This window comes from Rhamphochromis sp. 'chilingali', assembly GCF_963969265.1.
Source record: "Rhamphochromis sp. 'chilingali' genome assembly, chromosome: 14".
NCBI lineage: Eukaryota > Metazoa > Chordata > Actinopteri > Cichliformes > Cichlidae > Rhamphochromis > Rhamphochromis sp. 'chilingali'.
In genome coordinates, this window is record NC_137941.1 from 22,880,638 (window position 1) to 22,902,576 (window position 21,939).

At 40.5% G+C, this 21,939-nt stretch overlaps 1 protein-coding gene across 6 annotated transcripts; it reads right to left on the minus strand.

Annotated features, from left to right (window-relative positions):
• Positions 1-98: 98 nt before the first annotated feature.
• On the minus strand, positions 99-21,770 carry LOC308409487 (sentrin-specific protease 7). Of its 6 annotated transcripts, none has more exons than XM_080902280.1 (23): positions 21,544-21,770; positions 17,441-17,525; positions 16,533-16,598; positions 16,339-16,454; positions 15,315-15,569; positions 14,809-14,933; positions 14,365-14,465; positions 11,503-11,833; positions 10,021-10,169; positions 8,867-9,001; positions 8,745-8,778; positions 7,945-8,172; positions 7,417-7,826; positions 7,121-7,248; positions 4,203-4,319; positions 3,972-4,088; positions 3,504-3,599; positions 3,220-3,407; positions 3,065-3,111; positions 2,934-2,977; positions 1,905-1,973; positions 1,642-1,792; positions 99-1,558 (listed from the first exon to the last, which is right to left on the minus strand). In XM_080902280.1, the coding sequence occupies exons 1-23, from the start codon at positions 21,753-21,755 to the stop codon at positions 1,403-1,405; spliced, it is 3,360 nt and encodes a 1,119-aa protein (XP_080758406.1). In that variant the 5' UTR covers positions 21,756-21,770; the 3' UTR covers positions 99-1,402. The 6 variants fall into 6 exon arrangements, with proteins under 6 accessions (XP_080758406.1, XP_080758407.1, XP_080758408.1 ...); XM_080902282.1 differs by having other exon boundaries at positions 101-1,558; positions 21,487-21,655; XM_080902283.1 differs by having other exon boundaries at positions 101-1,558; positions 21,449-21,655.
• Positions 21,771-21,939: the final 169 nt, after the last annotated feature.

Sequence of the window (21,939 nt, forward strand, 5' to 3'; positions counted from 1 at the left end):
TCACAAGGACCAGACTGGGCTTATTAACTTAAGCAATTTAGTTTCAAATATAAACAGCAACAAAAAAAAGACACATCAGAACAAGCATCATTTTTTCTACAAGTTTTAATATACAAATGAAACCAAATGTATTTTGGAATCAGTTTCTGTACATTCATCTGACAAAATAAAAAATTTAAAAAAAAATCCCAAAGAGAACACCATAAAGGTGTTACACAAGAAAACGACAACTGAACAATCTGGCAAAAAGGGAAAACTGAGAACATTAATAAAGGACTGAATGGGTCTTCAGCAGGTCATCGAACGTTACACATGCCAGCGTGTGTGCCCTTAAACTTTTTTTTGCGAGGTGTATTCATGTTAAATTCATAAAGTTATCTATTAACCAGGACTTGAAACTCATTTTGCAGGACAAACCCAGGCAGGATAACAGCACAGGCCAGTGAAGCAATTTGATATGAAAGCAATGGCAATTTTGCACTTAATTCCTTTCCTACTGTGTTTCAAACAAGAACATCTGTTTATTTTTCACAAAGAAAAGAAAAAAAAAATTGGCCGATATATCAGATTAGCAGACTTTTTTCAAATGAAGTATTGGTCGGGCTCTACAGAGAGTCACAGACACACACTGTTATACACACTTTAACTTAATTAGAGAAGTGGGTGACTGCCGGGTCTGTCTGTAGCTGGGAGGGAGAGGCACAGTCCTGTGGTTTCAAATCATATATTTTTCTAATGAAATTCAGTAAGAAAACTCCTGTCTATTAAATACCACACCGACGCTTCTTACATTTTGTCTAAAGTAAATCTCATCTAATAAAACTTTGATACAAAAGAAGGCAGCATCAGGGACAACCTGGATAAGAAAAAACACACAACTGAGATCTGAGCTGAACTGAACTGTCAGTCGGATAATACACGAAATGTCTACCGGATGCCAGCAAGCTGAATTCAAACTACAAAAGCTTAAAAGAAACCAAAGATCAAAGCAAGGGGGATCCTAATAGAACTTTAAAAAAAAATTTTTTTTAAATATATCACTTTGCAAACTAAGTTTTACCACTGTTATGCTTTCACACATTATCTGCTTGGGCATACTACATAGAAAATTGAATTGTAATATTTCTTTATAAAATAGTTATCAGTATAAAAACAAACAGTAAAAAGTCTGGATTGATTTGTGTGTCTAGATATGCTTTTATTTTTTTTCTGCCCTTTATTTTTAATTAGCCAATTCTTTTATATTCACTAATAGGACCCCCAGGTAGTCAAAGGTTTACATTTTCAAGTTAATGCATAAAATAAAAGAATCTGCTTTAAAAGAAATATTTTCAGTTCATGCTGAAATGACCGTTGCTCAGTATGAGCAGTGATTTTTAATGGCTACAGGAATGTGATGTGCTCAACCGCTCAGCTGCTTTCCTAGTCTATTATCCAGGTTCTGATGTCGGTAAAGGTTAAGTACAAGATCTCGGATTTCATCTCGCTTCCTTCGCACCTGCTGCCGTGAAAACCATTGTTCTAGGTGTAGTGGGAGGTCAAAGTGCACCACGGGGTCCTGAAAGCAGAAGCAGAATTATTTATGCTGTCCTTGAACGCATTATTAGCTAAACTAAATGTGACGTTAAAAAAGTGCTTTACCTTCAAAAAGCACTCAACGTATTGTAGCAGGTAGAGGCCACAGTCGCTGCTGTTATCCTGAAGGGGGACGTGGCAGTGTGAGCTTTTCATCTGATCAGGACCAAAGTCCCTCGGTGACCCACGACGCACCTCCCATTCTGACTGCAAGTATCTGGCAGACAAATGTGTCATTAAAAAAAAATAAAAATACAATAACATTTCACACAGACCCATACCCATGCATACCCAGCTTCAGAATTGTGGGTTTAAGGTGTCATACTTACTCCCGCAACAGTTTGAAGACTCGTTCATGAAGAGAAAGTTTAAGGGAATCCATGATAAGAATACACGGCCTACAGAGGACAGACAGCTGCAAGTCAGTGTTTACTTTTATATCAAGCTTTCATTTGTAAAGTCTTTTTGTTCAGATGTGTTTAAATACCCAGAGACCAGGGGGGAAACCACATAAACTTCCAAAACACACAAAGACCATTGCCTCTTTTCCGCAAGTGCCTACTTGGCTCAGCTCAGCTGTTAGGGGTTTTACATTAAGTTGTAGTGCCTTTTTAACCACTGTTGTAAATACATAAATTCCTGCACCATCTCATAGTATAAGAGCCATATCCCTATTATTTAACTGTGTTGTTTATTATTCTGGATTGAACACTGTACTATTTTTACTCTTTATCATGCTGCTGTAGCACAAAAATTTCCCTTGTGGGATCAAAAAGTATCCAACCATCTACCTGGTAGCAGGTATTTATTAGTACCTGCTCAGCCGGGGCTCCAAACAAGCCGAGTCGCTCCAAAGATGTGACATCATACTGCATGCCACCGATTGGTCGGTCAAAGGCATCACTCGATGACTCATGAGACCAACTCCTTCACAAAAATCTAAACCACCATTTTTGAAGCCCAGCAACAAGGGAAACCAACACATTGAGCGGCATGTTGAACTGAACTCAACGGGTTAAATCAGCCAGTGGTGGCTGACCAGTAACTGTCGACGATGCTTATGACTTCATTAGACGTATGTTGGAAGCAGCTTTCTGCTTAAACATATGCGCCTAATACATTTTGGATAGAAGTCATGTCAAGCTACACAAAGCAGATGAGCCTGGCAGGAAGTCACACACAGCCACAATTTAGAGCATTGGGCTGCTTTTCCTAATAAAACACCCCATCTAGACCCACCCTACTAAACCATTATCAGTGCATGAACATAAATGGTGTTAAGAGGTCAGAAAACAGATGATCAGAGGACAAAAGGAGTTTCTTTTTAGAATATGGACTAAAAAGGTGTAAAAACTCACCTTTTGCAAACTGTCTTCTTTTGCCACGTCAGCTCTGTACAACTCTACAAAGACAAAAATAGACTGAGCTGGTTTGCAGGAACAAACAGACACTTTTAAATATTCTTATATGTAACTGAATTATATCTTACTACTGGATTAGGTGGTGAATCTTTGGTGAATTCTTCCTGGGTATTTTCTAAAAGACACGAAACGACACACAATGATTACCTTCACCTTTCTGTCGTCACTGGTATAAACACCACATATAAACACCAAAGACAAAGAAGGCATGAGTCAAAAATACCTGTGTCTGTGTCTATATTGTCACTGCGCATATGTGATTTCTCCACATCATCATTAAAGCTTTTACTTCCTTGCGCATCATCTTGACTCTCAGACTCCTCCGTCACGTCGCTGCTCTTTCCTGTCCAGCCCTCGATTTTAGGCTCACCCAGTCCGGGAAAGCAAATGACAACTAAATACCAGTGAGCTCTAAATGGAGAGAGTCATGTGATGTGTTTAACAGATTTACTGAAAATTAAAAAGAGAAGAAAACTGTGCAAATAACACCTCCTGTGCTGAACTTACTCCTGATTGACAGGTACAAACAAGAAGTCCTTTTTGAAGATGTCGACGTGTCGTGTCCATGTCTTCACGCGTTGGTGCCGCCTCTGTCTCTGACAGCTGAATACAAACAAAAATAAAAACAATAAAAACATTTTTGGAGTCGTGCCTGTAACATGAATCTTGATTACAGGACATATCAGGTCTAAATACATTAAACATGCAATCTATTAAGCATTGCATTTTGGTCTTTGAAGCTTAGATGGTGTAGATGTGGACATCTACACTAATGACCAATGCATCCAACTCAAAAGGTACTGCAGGTTATAATACTGTTTAAGGAGGATGTAGTGTATCTTAAACGGCTGGCAGTTATTGTGCTATCTTGTTAAATCCAGTAAAGCGTAAGAAGGTAAGAACACTTTAAGTGAAGACATTTCACACAATCAGTACACCCCAAAGCAGACTGCAAACTCTATCAGGGTTACTTACGAGTCGCTGTTGCCACCTTCACTGGCATTGTCCCGCCGCGTCAGCTGCTTGTAGAAGAAGCTGCTGAAAATGTGGGAGCGCTCGACCACTGAAGCAGATGCGTTCTGGAGGAGGTATCTGGTTTTAAAAACACAAAAATCAAAAACGATCAATTTAGAAGCATCTCTATCCCAAGACTCAGAATCAATTAATGCCTTTTGTTTAATAAATAAAAAAAATAAAAGTTCATACTTGAGGTAAAAATCAATGATAACATCGTTAAGGTATTTCCCACTGTCAAGGCACTGCAGGTCCTCCATTGTAACAGTGATTCCTCCTTTCATTGGCGGAGGAGGAAACTGGATCAACCTAAGTAAGGAAGCAGGAGATAAGAATGAGCCGTTATTTAGATCATCAGAACTTTTAGGTTATACATATTATTCAAAGTGTTTTTATGAGGATGCACTGATCTCATAAGTCAGATTAGTATTACGATAAATGGGGACCTCATAGTAGTATTAACACCCCAAATAATTTGCAGTTTGTTTATTCATTCACTTTTGTGATTGATTAGTGATTAATCTAAGAATTAAGTTAGTCCAGTCAAAATATTCCCTGCTCTCCTCTTGTCGTTCATAAATATAATCCCAATAAGTTCCTCGCAGTGTGTTACAGCTTGAACATTTTAATCATTTTGCCTCTGGACATCACCACAGTGGATCCGAAATTAAGCAATCACAATGTGATCAAAGTGGAGGCTTAAAATTTATTCGAGGAGCTCAATAAAATATTATTTTAGCAATTTAGGATATTACAACATAGCACAATTTTAAAAGGCTCAGAATTAACTAAGAATTATACTTTGCAGTCAATTGGCATCCCCAGAGGTTCCTCCTTTGAGAAGCTCTGACAGCATTTACTGCAGCTGTGTTCAGCTGTTTGTTTGTGGAGCTCTCTGCTTTCACCTAGGGCTGGGCGATATATCGAGTTTTTAAAAAATATCGATATATTTTCATACGAGATATAAGATGTGACAATATCGTTTATATCGATATAGTCTATGTTACGTTATAATTATACTTGTGGAGCCGCAGGTTTGCCTCTCTTTCGTCCACTTTTGTCTCTACGCAACGTTACTCGGCCTCGCCTCTCCTGCACTGAACACAACTCCCCCATAGCTTCACCTGCAGGCAATGACAAGATGAAAGCGGAAAATCTCCGTTAGCGAGTTACCGTGCGTGGGGCTGGATGGCGTCAACGTGTTAGCGAGCTAACCACGCTAACGACATGCAGCCCAGAGGGGCTGCACGGCCTAAAATCCTTTCCTTTTCTCAAAACTCGACAGTGCGCCTTATGTATGAATTCTGGTTGTGCTTACTGACCGCGAACCGATTTTATGTGGTACACAGCGCTCAGCAATCTGTCAAAAAATGTTTTAATATGACTTTGCTAAGCTACGGAGCTGCACCGCTTGATGGATTGTCGGAGAATTACAGCTACAGAGGAGGAGCCTCGCGGAGTGATACGTACTGTGTGTGTATAAGGACCACAAATGGCACCTGTTCAGAGACGTGGAGCAGCTGTGAAATCTGTCTCTTTGTTATTATGCTCAGCGTCTATTAGTTTACATTTTGACTGCACAATTGTGAGCTTTTTGTTATGCACAAAAACAACATTGTTTTCTTTTATTTATGGACCATGATTATTTAATATATGCTGATAATTTATTTTTGAGTAATATCTACGCTGTATGTAAATAAAAGTGCCCGTGTGACATCTGGGACACAGTGTGACTAAGAACTCTCTTTTTGTTCTTAACTTATGGCTTAAAAAAAAAAAAAAAAAAAAAAAAAAAATCGAGATATATATCTTATATCGCCATCCTGCTAAAAAAAATATCGAGATATGAATTTTGGGTCATATCGCCCAGCCCTACTTTCACCAAGTGGAAAATAAGCTTGGGCTGAGATCAGTAGACTGACTTGGCCACTTGAGAACTTTCTGTTCCTTGTTTTCAGGTAGTTTTAGCTTTGTGTTTGGGGTCATTATCCTCTTTAATAAAGGTCATCCAGGTTTCCGGATTTTGACTGCATCCAAGTAGTAAAGCATTTTGCAAAGAATTCATGCTGCTACTTCTATCAGCAGTCACATCATCAATCAGCAACAATGACCCAGTTCCACTCGCAGCCATACATTTCCATGCCATCAGATTGTCTCTACTGTGTTTGACAGATGATGTGGTATGCTTCAGATCACGAGCCCTTCCTTTTGTTCTTCATACTCTTCTCTTCCCATCACTCTGGTTCACGCTCATCTGGACTTAATCTTTCTGCAGAATCCTACTCCACAGCTGGACCAGATGTTTTTTAGATGTTTCTTAGCAAAGTCTAACCAGTTTGTTCTGTTCTTGACCAATACTAGCTGTTTGAATCTTGCTGTAGCCCCTCTGTATTTACTGTCACAAAGGCATCTTTTGATTATAGCCCTTGATGGTGATACAGCTACTTCTTTATAAATATTCCCGAATTTGCTAGATGTGTTGTGAAAGGGTTTTCCTCACCTATGAGAGCTTTACGATCATCCACTTAACCTGTTTTTCATGGTCAACCATGAGTTTTTGGTTTTCCTCAAAAAATAACAAGTAGCAGGCCACAACTATCCACAAAACTGCTCCAACCTCCCTGAATTAACACCTACATCAGCCCATTGAAGACTTCATTCATAGTACACCAAAGTAATGAACAGATAAACAGTTAAATAACACAAAAGTTCCTGGTTTTCCACTATTTATACTGGGTCCACAGTTTAAAAATATAAAAAAAAACATTTCTATGAATTAATCAACTCAAATTATAAAATCTATTATAATAATAGGACAGTCTGTATAAGGAACTACCCAAACTTTTCCTGTAACTTTTTAACATTTAGTCTCACTTGTCCGGGCAACTTAAAATCAAAGTACCTGACATACACCTTTAATCACAGCTTAATTGCTGTAGTTCAAATCCTCTGTGTTGGCGTAAAGAAGCAGAAATTATAAAATTTGTGCCACTGTCCAAATACTTAAGGACCTGTCTGTACAAATATTTTAAATATACTGGTGGTCTGTATGAACAGATCTCAAACCTCCACTGATGAATCTCATAAGCATCTTAGCTTAGGCTACTTGCCTGTGAGCCAGACCCTGATGTTTATATTTAGTCCAGCTGGAGCCTGGTTTACACAGTGACACAGAGTAGGATCCTCTGGTTCTACGATGGCACATTGTATACACAGGAGTCGGTTCCTCTTTCTCCTTCTGTGGAGGGAAATGCACATCACAGACCAGTGGCTGTCAGGTGATTGTGAAGTGGGCACAAGCTAAATGTGCAGGCTTGCAAGCTGAGTACCAGTAAAGAAAAAACGGTTTTGGGGGGGGGGGGGGGGGGGGGGTATACTCTTACTGAACCACCCAGTAGACACTTACATCAGAGGGACATTCAACCCTTTGTTCTTCCTGATCAGGCTTTGGTTTGAGCAAAGGTGCTTCTGTGTCTGGCTCTGGTGCAATCTCTGTCTCTAAAACTGAGTCTGTCTTTTGTGCTGTGGGCTTTTTGTCTTCTTCAGGTTCTGTGTCCGTGTTTGTCACACCCAGCATGGAGAGCAGGAAAGAGTCTAGTCCAGTTCTTCTAATCAGCTCTATGCTATCATCCAGAGAAAGAACCGGAGACAGAACGTCTCCCAACTCACTAAATCTGTCTGTACTGTGCCTTAAATTGGTTTGTTCATTTGCCAGAGTCTTGAGACAGACAATGTCCAGGAGAGAGCGCAAAAAAGCTCCCTCCATTCCCTCCAGAGGTTCTCTCAGAGTCAGCAGGATGAAAGGGCTGGCTTTCCCTATTAAAACAGAGCGCAATATGAAATAATGCTGAATGCTGGCACTATATAACAGAAACCTTCAGCATTTTTAAGTTTAAATGACCAAAACCCTGAACTTGTCATCCAGCAGTCTCACCAGTGTTCACAGCTCCATCTTTTTTGGCCGACAGCAGGCGGAGGTCCTGCTGTACCGAAGCGGCAGCAGTTTCTGACACACAAAATAGCAGCACAGCAGCAGGTGTGGGCTCCTCATCACCCTTAAAGTGCAGCTGTCGTTCTTCCAGTTCCTGTCGCTCCCAAACACTGTACCTCCTCAGCTCCAAACGCTCAAAGGTCAACTTCACCTCCAGCTCCTCACTGGTGTCTGAACACAAGATGCGGTCGTAAGGACAATACATTTTCACAAACAGCTTTACACTTTATTCTTGTTTCTGGTATTTTACAATGTTTGTCTTGTTAAATTGACAAACAGCTTGTATATTTTGTGCAAGTATTTTTAAAGTATAAGGTAACAATTTTGTTCTTGCCTTTTATAAATCTTTTTCTAGCTAAGTAATACTTTTGTTTTTAATGCTTTGGAAAATAATGTTCAACCACTCTTCTTTAATAGAAACAAGGGTTACGCACACAAAGGCAGGCTAAAATGTCATTAAATGAACCCATAAATTGACTGAGTTTTACAGATTCAGAGGTGAAAGTCTACTGGGATCTTGAGGGTTTGACGCATTAGCACAAAGAAGCTAAGCGAAATAAGTGAAAAGCTAGGAGAGGATACTGTGCCAAAACAAAATGAGGTGACTTGTTTTTGTGTCAAAGCTTATACAACCCTGCCCAAAGGCACAAAAAATGATCAGAAAAGCTGATGGAGAGAGGTTCTCTTTAAAAGTTATTAGGAAAAGGAATTACTTAAGATCAAAACATATTTATAAATATTACCTTTGAGTGGGATGATGATTTCTTCCTCCTCTATCTGTGAACAGAGAGAAAGATGCATTAGATTTTCAAATTCTGTGCATGCTTACGGCAAAAAGCCCATCTTTGCATTTTATTAGGGTTACCGCGATGGGTCCATTTGCTTTTCCATGATAAACTCCACAGTGCAGACCACAGAAGGGCAACTCCATGCAGGAATAGTCTATATTGAAACTGGGAGCTGAAGTCACTGGAAGAGTAGTGTTGTGCACAACAAACACCTGCAAAACACAAACAGACACACACATGCAAAGTTTACAGGAAATAGAGCAGGCTGCGAAGCCGCACAACGATGCAAACAGATTAATACACGGTAATGTCAGGATAATAACAGACTACAAAGATAACTAGTGGCATGATTAAAGGGCAGCATGCAGAGGCTATATAAAATTGTTGCTTTGGCACCATCTGGTGGTGGTTAAAAGAATGACATGGCAGTTTGCAGGTATTCCGCTGTCTATTGAAAAATAGCATATCGAGATATTTGTCTTGATATGTTGCTCAAATGAGAAAGAAAGAGAAGACGCAGGAGGTCACCTGGTGGTCTATTCTGCAGGAGTTTGTTCAACCTTTTTGTGGCACTAAATGAAACTGATCTGTGATACTGTGCTACAGCTAAAGAACACACACACACAAATATTCTTACTCACTGCATGCACTGCAAAGCTATTTAAAGCTGAATTCAGTGACTCTTCCTGCCAAAATTTGATGCATGTGTTAAATGCATTGACTATAAACCATTGTTAATGTACCAGGTTTGAAACTCGATGTTCTCCTTATAATGCCACGATCTTACAATGGTGGCAGTTTTTGAAAGCAGCTGTAGAGTGATCTTAGTTCACGTGACTGTGTAATCGATAACATAATGGTTTAGAAAAGAACAAGTTCTTCCTTTTATTATATCCAGACATCCACGTGCATGGCTCCTCTCTCCCTTCATGTCATTGGGTCAGATACAAGACTAAGTGGCTGCCGCACAGGCAAAGTATTGTCTTTTAATTAGCAGTTGGTGACTTGGACACCCTGGGGTGAAGTAAAACCTTAGGCCCCCGGATCATGTCTGTAAAACACCCTTTGTGATGTCATGTTAATCTGGGCATTAGCTCAGCTCAGTTTAGAGGCATGTGCGAGGCTGTTGTCTGCACAATATAAAAAAGGAAAAGAACATATATAAGGGGATTATAAAAACTGAGATCACATATGAAATGTGTTTGTGCTGGACTGAACACACTCTACCAACCTGCATGTCAGCAGTGTGTTGCTGTTTGGCCTCAGCTTCCTGTGACGACTGACCCTTTATTACTGCGTCTTCCACAGCGACCAGTGTGCGGACTTGGCTGCAGCCCCGAGAAACGTCTCCACCCTCCTCATCGTCACTGGACAGCACAACTGAAACACAACCATTAAGACAACATGAGGCCAGAGTGAACCTTTTCTTTGGAATTCTCTAAAAGTACAAAACGCTTGAGGACACATAAGCCCCTATCTGATACTGTATAATGGAAATGTAATGGGCTTTAAAGCCACAGTGAGGACAGTAGTAATCCAGGAAAAGGCACGTGGGTAAGCTAAACAGTGAAAACATTGTAGCTGCTAATTGTATTTTCACGTGCTCCCGGATGGCCCCTTTTCCTGCGTCAGTCTTCAGTGTGTTCATGTGCCTCATAAACATAGAAAGAACATGGATGCTACAGAGAAGTTGTATTTTAGTGTTTAAGGCATTAAAATAACAGCTTGTTAACTTGATAAATAAGAAAGTCCTCAGGGTAGCTGACATCTTTGACATTTTTAGTAACTTTTCAAACTAATTTTGGTGAATGTATGCAAAAAGCAACTAATGGTTACAACCTAATAACATCCTGCTTCACACTCAAAAGAATCAGCTGAATTGGTTCAGGCATCAGACTCCTAGGATGCCTCCTAGTAGGGATGGACCCCAAAACCTGGTTTTGAATGAACCCTGGGAAAAAAATTATTAAAAAAACTGGAGAATCAATAAGCACCAAAATTATCAGTACTGCTTTCAGCCGTGGAGAAATAAAAAAGAAAGAAATTACATGTATTTATTGCTACATAAACAAAGTTATCATTTAGATTTTATCTGACCACCATTACTGATTAAGAGATTAGTTTAAGATGCATTTAACTAGTCCAACAGATAGCGCCCTCTGTGTCACACATACGCACACACAAATCCTGGTCTTTGTGAAGAGGGCTGAGAGAATTAAACGCTCAAAAGTATAGCTGTACTTTGTTAGAGTGAAACGGTTCGTCACCACAAATGCAGGTCTTTTAATCTGTTAAAACAATCAGCAAAAGCCTATTTCTCCATCACATGCTGTAAATAGGCAGTAGCTTTCTCTCTCATAATCGGGAATATTGGTTGTGCAACTTTTCTGACTAAGAGCCGCTTATAACATGTATGACTTAGTAACACACTTTATTTTGATGGCCGCTATTTCAAGGTGAGTCAATTTCAAAGTCACTGAGCAGATGCAGCACAATTAATTACTGAAGTTTTGTTTAAATGAGGCCCCCTCTCTCTCACACACACACACACACACACACACACACACACACACACACACACACACACACACATACACACATACACACACACACACAAAACAAAAGAGCAGACTGGTATTCATTTGCCAGGTTCTGGCCTGCTCAGACACACTCAGCAGTGGACTGAAGCCACACGTTTGTTGGGTGTACTCACTGGGCTCAGAGGGACTGATCTGATTCCCGTTGTCCTGTGTGGATGATAGGCTTTGTCTTGGGCTGCCAGTAAAATCTTCGCGTTCCAAATCAGGGTTGATGACTGGGACAAGAACTTCTGTTCCATTGTCTTCACCCACCGTGAACTGCACTATGCAATGCTCCAAGCTCTCCAAATCACCATCCTCTCTACTGTCCTCGTGACAAATGGGTGCAGAGAATGCTCCTCCATCTCTTCCATCTTCTTCTGTGAGCTGAAGAACGCTCTCGCGGTTGCGTTTGGGGCTCTCCGTTCCATTGCATTGGGACGCCGAATCCCTTCTTTTCCTCTTCTATCACACAACATAAAGTATAATGTATCACTTCTGCTGTTTACTGAGCACACAGCATAAACTGAAAGATCACAGAGCCATTTTTAGAATACAGTAAAACAAAATAAATTTTTAATCTCACTTTTTAGACACGGAATAACAACTGCTGAGTAGGGGTGCAACGATACACAAAATTCACGGTTCGGTTCGATACTTTGGTGTCACGGTTCGATATTTTTTCGATACAAAAAAATGTTCATGCCTTTTTAATTTGTCATTTATTAAAATTATAAATATATATTTTAACTCAAAAGTACAGTTTTTAAATTTAACCCTAACCCTTGTGCGTGTTTTTTATTTTGACAGCGAATGCGCACCTGCGGACCACTTATGTGCAGCCCTGGTTATTTAGCTCGTCATATTGCAGCCACAGAAATTCTTTTGTCCATGAAACCATAAAGCTGCACTTTCTTTTTGCCTTATAGTCTGATTTGTCATAACTTCTCCGTTTTGTGGTAAGCTTTTCTTTGGCTGTCACTTCTTCACCCTGACCTGTCTTATTTGGCTCAGCAGAACTAAAATATATATCTGTCTGTGAAGGTTCTCAGTCATCCAGGTCATCGTAGTCAAATATAAATCCTGCTGCTTTTACACACGCACTCACATAAGCTCAGCGATTCTCTGCGCGATCAACCTCTCACATGTTTAAGCTTGCTGTGGGAGATTTCACTTGTCATGTTTGCATAGTAAGCTAACAATTAATAAGACGATGTCAGAGGAATTGGTGCGCAAATGATCATCACTCACAGATCAGTGCTGTTGCTCTCTATACACAGTTCACGCGATTGCAAAGTGAAAGCAAAAAAACAAGCGCAAATTCAAACGCAATTTCAATATGTCACATATTGACAGTGGCTCACCGATGCCAATGACATAATTACCCAGCTACATTTCTGAAAGAATGCAAAAGCATTGACATATATTTTTCTTCCTACAATAGCCCGACGGGCAGGGAAGAGATAGATTTTGGTAGCCCGACTGAAAAAAATCGCTAGCTCCAGGACGTCGGGCTAGCGATATTGCAAGCCCTGTATCTGATTGAGGAATCACTCATCTTTGGAAAAGAGAGTTTATTACAGAGAAATGTCTCTTTCCAAAATAAAAGCTATACTATCCGCTTCTTCTGGGCTATATTCTCAGCAGCATAAGGAGAATCATGTGCTAACAGCTGTCTAAATGACTCGGCTAAAGTTAGTAGCATGCTTGTTGTTTTTGTCTTTGCACTAGGATGATGTCGGCGTAAATGTGCAGTCATATTCGTTGTGTTCCCACTAGTGCTTTCAGGTTAATCTCGTTGAAATGACCTTAACGCCACAACACGGCAAATCTCCGTTAACGAGCTACCGCCGATCGCCCTGTGCATGGGGCTAGACGGCCAACACGTTAACGAGCTAACTGCGCTAACACACTAGTTCCCACCCATGTAATTGAGCATTGCATGGCACATCCAACATACTGTTTTACTTTAGTCCATGACTCGCTTACCTTCAGGGTCATACGTCACATGAAAACCAAAATAATTCCAAACGCCAGATCTGAATGAGGGTGGGGGAGGTCCATGTTGTAAGGAGAGCTTAACTTCTGTCTCGCTAGCTTGCCCTGCGCTCTTCCTTCTGTCTATGCTGTCTGTGTGGAGCGCTCAGTGGATCTGCGCTCGACAGTGCAGCCTAGGCGGAGTAGTCGAACGCAGATTCACTGAGCGCCCCACACAGACAGCATCGTCAGAAGGAAAGTTGATAAAATAAATTACAAATGTTGTATTGTTCGATACATATGCGTACCGAACCGAAAGCACTGTATCGAACGGTTCAATATCGATACGAATATCGTTGCACCCCTACTGCTGAGTCTTAAAGGTGTTGGTAGGCAGGTTACTCGTTTCCCAGCTTTTGTTCTAATCTAGTTAACTGTAGCACTAAATTCACTAAAACGATACAGGGGTGGAATTCATGCAGTAACTCTTAGGCTCAGGTCACAACATGCTAACATGTACTGGGAAGTAAGATGTGCCCCGTCACTTTATCTCCTGAAAAAGTTCCTTATATCACTGAATCTCTTAAATTCAAAGAGGAAGTGAGCTTCTGTCTCAACCTAATCTGTCCAACAGTCACATTTTCTATTGGTTTGCCAACACCTTTTCTCTTGTCACCTGCCAGTTCTTGATCACTGAGCCTGCAGTTGGTTAGGACGCGTCTCTACTTTTTATCTCTAACTTTAGAGCCAGAATCTCCCCACACATGATCTCAATTGTTATGGCCAGGAAGTATGCCAATCAACTTTGGCTTTCAGTTTCTGTTTTTCCAGTGTTTCAGACTCTGACTGCTTGCGTGGAAAGGACTCAAAGCCTTATTCAAAGCACAAGGCTGACAAGAAAATTTGCTACCATGTTTGCATAGTCTGGTGCACACCTGCTGAGCTCTCCGGGGATTGGTTAAGTTTAATCAAGGTTGATTGTTCCTGGTTTCATTTTGAGTTTTAAAAGTGGTACTCACCAGACTAGGCTGTGCATCTTTTTCTGAATCAGTCCACCTGTCTTTGATGTCACAGGACACTATATCCTCAGCAGGCTCCCAGCTCAAAGACAACCCACAGTCTGCATGACAAACATATAAAGTTAAAATACACTCATACACCACTGACAACCTATGAATGGAATTCCCTGTCCTCAAAGCAGGTCAAAAACAGGAAAACGATTACTAAACTTTAAACACTGATAAGTAAACAGAGTAACATGTGATGTCCTTTGCTCTATATAACTTTTGTTTTTTTAAAGCTACTCTGGAAATAAGACCAGCGGTGGATGGAACGGTAATGTCTCGAGTACACGATTTATTCACAGTTAAATCCAACATTGTCTTTATGACAACAAAGTCAGTCACAAAAGAGCGCCAGCAGCATTAAACCAACAACTGCATCAACTCTTCATGTTTACCCACCTACAACTTCAGCAAATCTGTCATCTTCTGTGTTGTCCTTGCCTATTATCACCTCCTCAATATCTTTGCTTTCTTCTTTGTCCTCTTGGTTGTCAACATTTTGTGGTCTTCTTCTAAGGCTCAACCTGTGGAGAAAAAGACGGGAAAAGATGTTCTGATTATGCTGTACAGTTTATTCCTATTTTTAGCAAACTGTTAAAAATTGGGCGTTTCCATTCAGGTCTGGGTTGGAAAAAAAAAGTATGCTGGCTTTAGTGTAAAGTGTATGTAAATATGTTTCCCCAATTAAAATGAGCTACTGCAGATTCTACAAGCCTCTAAAGATGTAAAATTAATGAAAGTGGCCAGAAAGACATACACTTTTTAACTTACTTTCCCCCCCCTTCGTCTTATTGGGTTGGTCGGTGTTTACCAGAACTTACTGCTCGTAAGGATATTTGAGAGAGACCGACTGCTTCATCTAACTAATAGTCCTTCACATTACTTCTTTTACAATGCTATCCCACCTTTGGGAGGTTGGAGTGACAGTCCTCTGGTTGCGCTTGGGTGTCACACTCTTGCTCCTGTTATTCCTGGCTTCCCTCTGACTGGATCTAGTGTCTCTGTAGGTCGGTGTTTCCTCTCTACACTGACCGCTCTCCCTCCGCCTGCTTGGCGTTTGTCCTCTGTTCTTCGCACTATGAGTCTTTTTTGTCCTTTCCATATACTCCATGCCGAATTTTGTCTTCAGGACATCTGTCAGGATCAGAAGAGGCTTCCTCCTGTGGGAGAAAGCAGAGAATCGTTGATTCACAACCTTCCTCGAACGACGTCTTCTCCGCATATTGTTCCCATCAAGCCCACTGAGGTATTCAGGCTTAAAACTCATCTATCTCTGCACGTGAGACTTTATGTGTGCCAGCTGATCAACAGGGTGCGGTCTAATGGTGTAGATAAGTCACATGTGCAGAAATGATAAGCTTGGCTTTGAGTCATGGTGTTTGCAATGTTTCCTTTATGGACCGCAACTCTGACCACTGTGCAAAATTTATAAAATATATACAGAAAAGGCAAATATGCCTGGGTGGCCCAAACAGGCATTTTAATGGACGTATACTAACTGTGCAGCACCTGTCTTAAAGAACAATGACCACCTCCATCTATTTAATTTATCAGCACTCTTTACCCTTCTTCTCCCATTTCTGTTGCTCCTGCAAGTGCTCTGCAGAGAAATGATATTACTCTAATTTTGAAGAAATACTGCAGTGACACTTTTTTATTTTTGTTGTCCTGGAGTAATGAAGGTTAGATTAAGAGAGACCTTGGAGAACTTCATTATTAATTGTGAGCGCCCCATTTTGTGAATGCTTAAGACTGCAAAAAAAAATTTTTATTTATTTTTTTTATTTATTTATTTTTACAGAGAACATAAGCGCAGTACGCTTCAGTGTAGACAACAGCACATATTTATGAGTTTTAAATCATAAGCAGATATTTTAGTCCGCAGTTTAAAAAAGTCAAATCATCACACGACACTTCTTGCCTCCTTACCTGTCCATGTCCAGTGCGATCATAGCTGCATGGCTGTGATCAAACTTCGTGGATCCGTTTTTATGCGGTGACTTGCGATTTCTGAATTTGCAATCTGCAAACGCAGTCCAGGAAACCTTTCAAAGAGGAGGCAGACACTGTTAGTTATAAGAATAACCCAGAATAACCATGTTAGCATAAAGATAACGCTGTACCTGTCTTTCTAATTTTCCATACTCTGATGAAAGACATGTCATGGGAATTCTGAGTGGATTTTCCATCTAAAATTAATATGGTTATTAGTGACCATGCTTGTATGAAACACATTGCAATGCAATAAACAAAAGCGCAAGATTTCTTTCACACAACTAAGGAAATATGCTAAGCTTGTTGCATGCAGTTGCAACTGTCAGACCAGCTGCTGTTAAAGCGGTGTGTATAAGCTAGCGTCTATAATTCCAGTTCAAATACAATGATGGGTAGCAGTCAAAGCTCCCTAACCCATGAATTGTTGGACGAGTCAGCTGACACCTATTTAAAAATGTTGACTCTCGGGCAAAAAGACCTGCATTGTCCACTTTCAGCTGTTTCTCAAGAAGCATCTGTTGCTTCTCGTTTTGTCATTGTAAACTAAATCTAGACTTCTGTTAGGAGAACTTAGCATTGTGGTATCTTAAGAGGTGTTATTTTTGCTAGTTTTCTGATATTTTACAAACACCAGCAATGAATAAGTTCACCGAAGACATAATCAGCAGCTTCAGTGGGAGTCAAAGTAACTCTTAGTTGCAATCCTTGTAACAGCTTTTAAGCGTTGATTATGCAAGGAAATCCACTAAGTACAGCTCCCTATCCTCAATCAGTCAGGTCTCCAGCCCTTACTAGGAAGAGAGTGGGCTCACTGATTATCAGACTGACAAGAGCAAACATGTGAGAAAGTAAAAGAATCCCAATTTGCAACGTGCTTGTGATCAGCAAAGGATATGAATGCAGCAATGAAGCCATCAGCACCACAGGATTGGGCCAAGAGGAAATACAATTAAAACGGCACACTCACACAAGCTCACAAGAATGAATGGATGAAATGGAAAGTGGGTATTTCATAAAACATAGGTGATATATATACCAGGTTATCCTTGCCCACTGTAAATGGAATAGTTAAGGCTCTCCTTTGCTCCATCATGGTCCACGGGTAAGGCACAGCAACAAGACTGCAAGAAGCAAACAAAAAGACAAATGTGAAAAAAGCCATATAGTGTGCCATCATTATTATTATTATTATCATCATCAAGAACAGTAGCATGTAAAATGGCCTGCATGTGAATGTGAAAATGGTATAAATCTAACAAACAACAAGTTTTGTTGGAAGAAAAACTCCAACTGGGTGGCTCAGTCAAATAACTTCCAAAAGATGGACATGCTAACAGATTCCTGCCAAATGTTAATAAAATTTAGACAAATGTGATAAAACAGAGAAAAATGTGCGTAATGGGAAGACTAATGACTTCCTAAAACAGGAAATACTTGCTGACATATAGTTTTATGACCTATAGTTAGCTGTGAGACAAATATTAACACAGGAATACAACATAACTGCTTCCTCTTGGGATATGTTTTCTGAACATTGAAACAAAACACATTTTCCAGTTTTTATGGAATATTTTATGAACAAAAATGACTGAGCCTGATTTAATGAAACGTGACATAACACTGTGTTTTTTTTTATTTGCTCAGGCAAAAACATCAGTACTTCATGACTTGTTGTGGTCACGCACACATGGTTAAATAAACAGCAGTTAATCAGCTTGTGTTTAAAAAAAAGAAAAAAGAAAAGAAAAATGAGGGGGAACATGGCAAACCACACATTCAGCTAAACACTCAAACATTATTAAAACTGAATAATAACCCCAGAACATTACCACAATAAGCTTTCTTTAAAAATAAATAAATAAATTGAGTAATACATTCATTCCCCGGACACTTTATTAGATACACTTTGTTACTATCAGGTTGGACCCCCACGTCAGAACTGTATTAATTCTCCATGGCATAGATTCAACAAGTTGCTGGAAATATTCCTCAGAGATTTTGGTCCACATTGACATAAAAGCCTCACACAGTTGCTGCAAATTTAATAACTTCGCATCCACAACCCACAGGTGGTCTATCGACTGAGATCTGATAAACTCATTGTCAAGTTCAAGAAACCAGCTGGAGAAGATTTGACCTGTGTGCAGGGCTCTAGAGTGCGACCAAATTTCTCCATGGTGCGACTAATAAAAAATACTTGGTTGCACCGGTGCGACCAAGTATTTTCTCGGAAAAAAAAAGTTTCAGCAACCCTGAAAGTCTCCGTGTGTTCAACAACAGACACACATTATGCCCATGTCGTGTTCTAAACCAATCAGAGATACTCAGAGGCGGGGACCTCTGTGATTGGCCGTGGTCCAGATATTCCTGCAGACCTACTTGTGTTTACGTTTGAAAGTGCGGGCAGATAGAGAAGGGTGAGTAGCCCAGGTCAGAAGTGTATGAAGTTGGTATTGAGAAAATATGAAAAGAAAAATTGATAACTTTTTCGTTAAGTTAAGGCCTGATCAGTCCAAAATTCTGAGCCAGCGCTCTGACACGGAGCCATCAACCTCTCCGTTTTTGTCAAACACTGGTCCGGAGACGGCATCAGAAAATGAGCCACATACGATCGACTCCCAGCCGGAGTCCACTGAAAGTAAAAGTGAGAAAATGTATAGATTTCGAATCGAGTGGCTTGACCAGTTTCCCTGGCTAAGATACAGCCAAGCTGACAATATGATGCACTGCATTTATTGTCGCGAGTGTGGAAAGACCATGGCCGGCAACACAGCATTTGTCACTGGTGCTAATACGTTTCGAATTGAAATGCTGAAAAAGCATACAGCATCGAGAAGACACATTATATGCCGCGATAAATGCTCTGCCAAAATCTCCCCGCTCCTCACTGCCTTTCAGCGGCAGGCAGGAGTAAACAGGTCATCGGAGGAGGCCGAGATGATCATTAAGTTTAACATCGCCTACAATATTGCAAAAGAAGAAGTTCCGTTTACTAAGTTCAAGTCAGAAATAACTCTTCACAGGAAAAATGGCTTGGACATAAACCCCACATACAGCAATGATGTTGCGTGCGCCCAGTTTATAGGCGTAATCGCTGACACACTGAAAAAAAAGACGTCAGTGGAAATTGCGAACAGTACATACATGGCCTTCCTGATCGATGGAGACACAGACATCGCTACAAAAGAATGTGTCATTGTGTACGCTCGTATCTTGCAAAAAGGAAGACCAGCAAATATACTGATTGGACACATTGAGGTCCAGCATGCCCATGCCCAAGGTAAGCCATGTCATGTCACGTAGCCTATGTATATGATTAATAATATTACGTCGTGTTACTGAATTAACCATATCTAGCATGTTCTTATCATTGAAAAGTAAACATAGCAATAATACATGAATATAGAAACTCAAACTGAAAAAGACTGCATTGTAAACTCTTGATCTGAGAGGTAAATGTTTTTTTTTTAATTTGTTTAGGAATTTATGCTGCCTCAAAGAAAGCATTTGCTGCTCTTGGGGACCAGTGCAGTAACTGGTTGGATAAAATCATTGCTATGGGGGCTGATGGAGCTGCTGTTAATTTGGGCAGCAAAGGGGGTGTCAAGTTAATCATTTTGAAAGGTTGTTAGTTAATCATTTACAAATAAAAAAAAAACGTGAACATGTAAAACTGCGGTGTTAAGTAATGCAGTTAAAAAATTTGGGTACGCCTAACTTTTGTGCTTGTACGCCTAAATTTTGTGCTGGTGCGCCTAAATTTTATTTTTAGGCGCACCAGTGCAACCATGGCAAAAAGTTAGTCTAGAGCCCTGCCTGTGTGACATAGTGCGCTTTCCTGCTAGAACCAAACCTGAGATGATGTTTACACTCTGGTCATAAAGGGATGGACGTGGCGAGCAATTCTCAGGTAGGCTGTGATGTTTAAACGGTGCTCAGTTGGTACTAAAGGACCTTAAGTGTGCAAGAAAATATCCCCACACTATTACACTTCCACCACATGCTTTCATGTTGTTTACCTTAAATTATAATGCTACTAACAAAATGTTGCAGCAGAAACCAGACCAGAATCGGACAATAGAGATTGGACGATTCTGGTGAGCCTGTGCACAATGTGGCCTCAGTTTCCTGTTCTTAACTGCCACTCCGCTGTAGTCTTCTGCTGCACCTTTGTTCCTTATTCTGATGCTCAGAGTTTGAACAGGTCCTCTTGGCCATATCTACATGCCTCAAATTGATGCCATGTAATTGGCTGTATTTGTTTTGAGTTGAACGGGTGTACCTAATAAAATGGTCAATGGGCATATATCATTATGCATCTGACATAAATGTCTCTCAGAGTGTGTCAGACTGCAGAATATTGCAGATACATTGCCCACGTTGTTATCCTGGCCAGCGTATCACAAAAGTATGAGTATTTCCAGGGTATTTCCAGGGTTTGAAGTCAGTTAACTGACTTCAAACCCTGGAAAAAGTATTATTCAGTAAATAAACCCTCTCCAAAAGGAAACTACATCACATGTTGCTGTAAAAGGGGAAAAAGGCACTTGGCAGACCACACGAATTGCTGCCAAACATGATCAAAAGAAAATGTACTTCCTATATGTTTAAACTCACATGCATTTCCTATTTTGCATCAACCACCATCGACAGATCTTATGAAGTTAAATGAATTATAAATCAGTTTCTTTGTGGACTCTCATAAGCCAAAATGATGAAATGCAAACTCAGAAATATATATAAAACTCAGTGTTGTGACTGTAACAGTACCGACTTGCAGCTAACCATAAGCGACCGACACTGCCAGTTCAGCAAGCAACACTCCAGCTTTCTTTTGTAATTGAAGCTGATGTTTAGCGCACATGCTGCTCCCAATCCAAACAGCCAACCTTTATTATGGTTGTAACACGGCACATTGTAACCTCGGAGGTCACCGTGCAGACCTCGTGTTTATTTATGTTTATTTTCTCTGCCTGAACACACCAGAAAGATTAAATCTGATTAGCTCTCGGCTACAGCTAGCAGCGTTAAAGCTATGGCTTACCCATGATGCTAGAAACACGCAGGAAAGCTAAAGCTTACCCCAGGCCACAGCCGCTCGCAAGTGCAACGCACAGTATCAGGAAACTGGAAACCTACTTTCCCACGGACGTGTACACCTGCACCTTACAGTCACAGAAGGCACACATTTTCCACAGTCCGATAGTGTACCCAACGGGCGCTGCAATATTCCTTAGGAACATCCGGTGAAACCCGGAAGTGCATCCAGAGCAAAACAAGAGCGTGAAGAGCAGTTTGTTCCCAGGCGGTGTTGTAGCGCCGGTGTTCTGAGCGGGCTGAGACCAGGGCATTTGCCCGGTGGGGCGCTCGTGATTTTTCGTTTTTATGGGCCGATGGGGGTTTATTTCTTTTTTTTTTTTAACGATATAAATGAATGGTGGTGGATTGGCCAGTTGGTCATGATCGAATCTGGGCTTGACCAGTTACAGCAGAGGAGGTCGAACCTTAAAGTTGAGGTGAAAAGGAATGGGATTT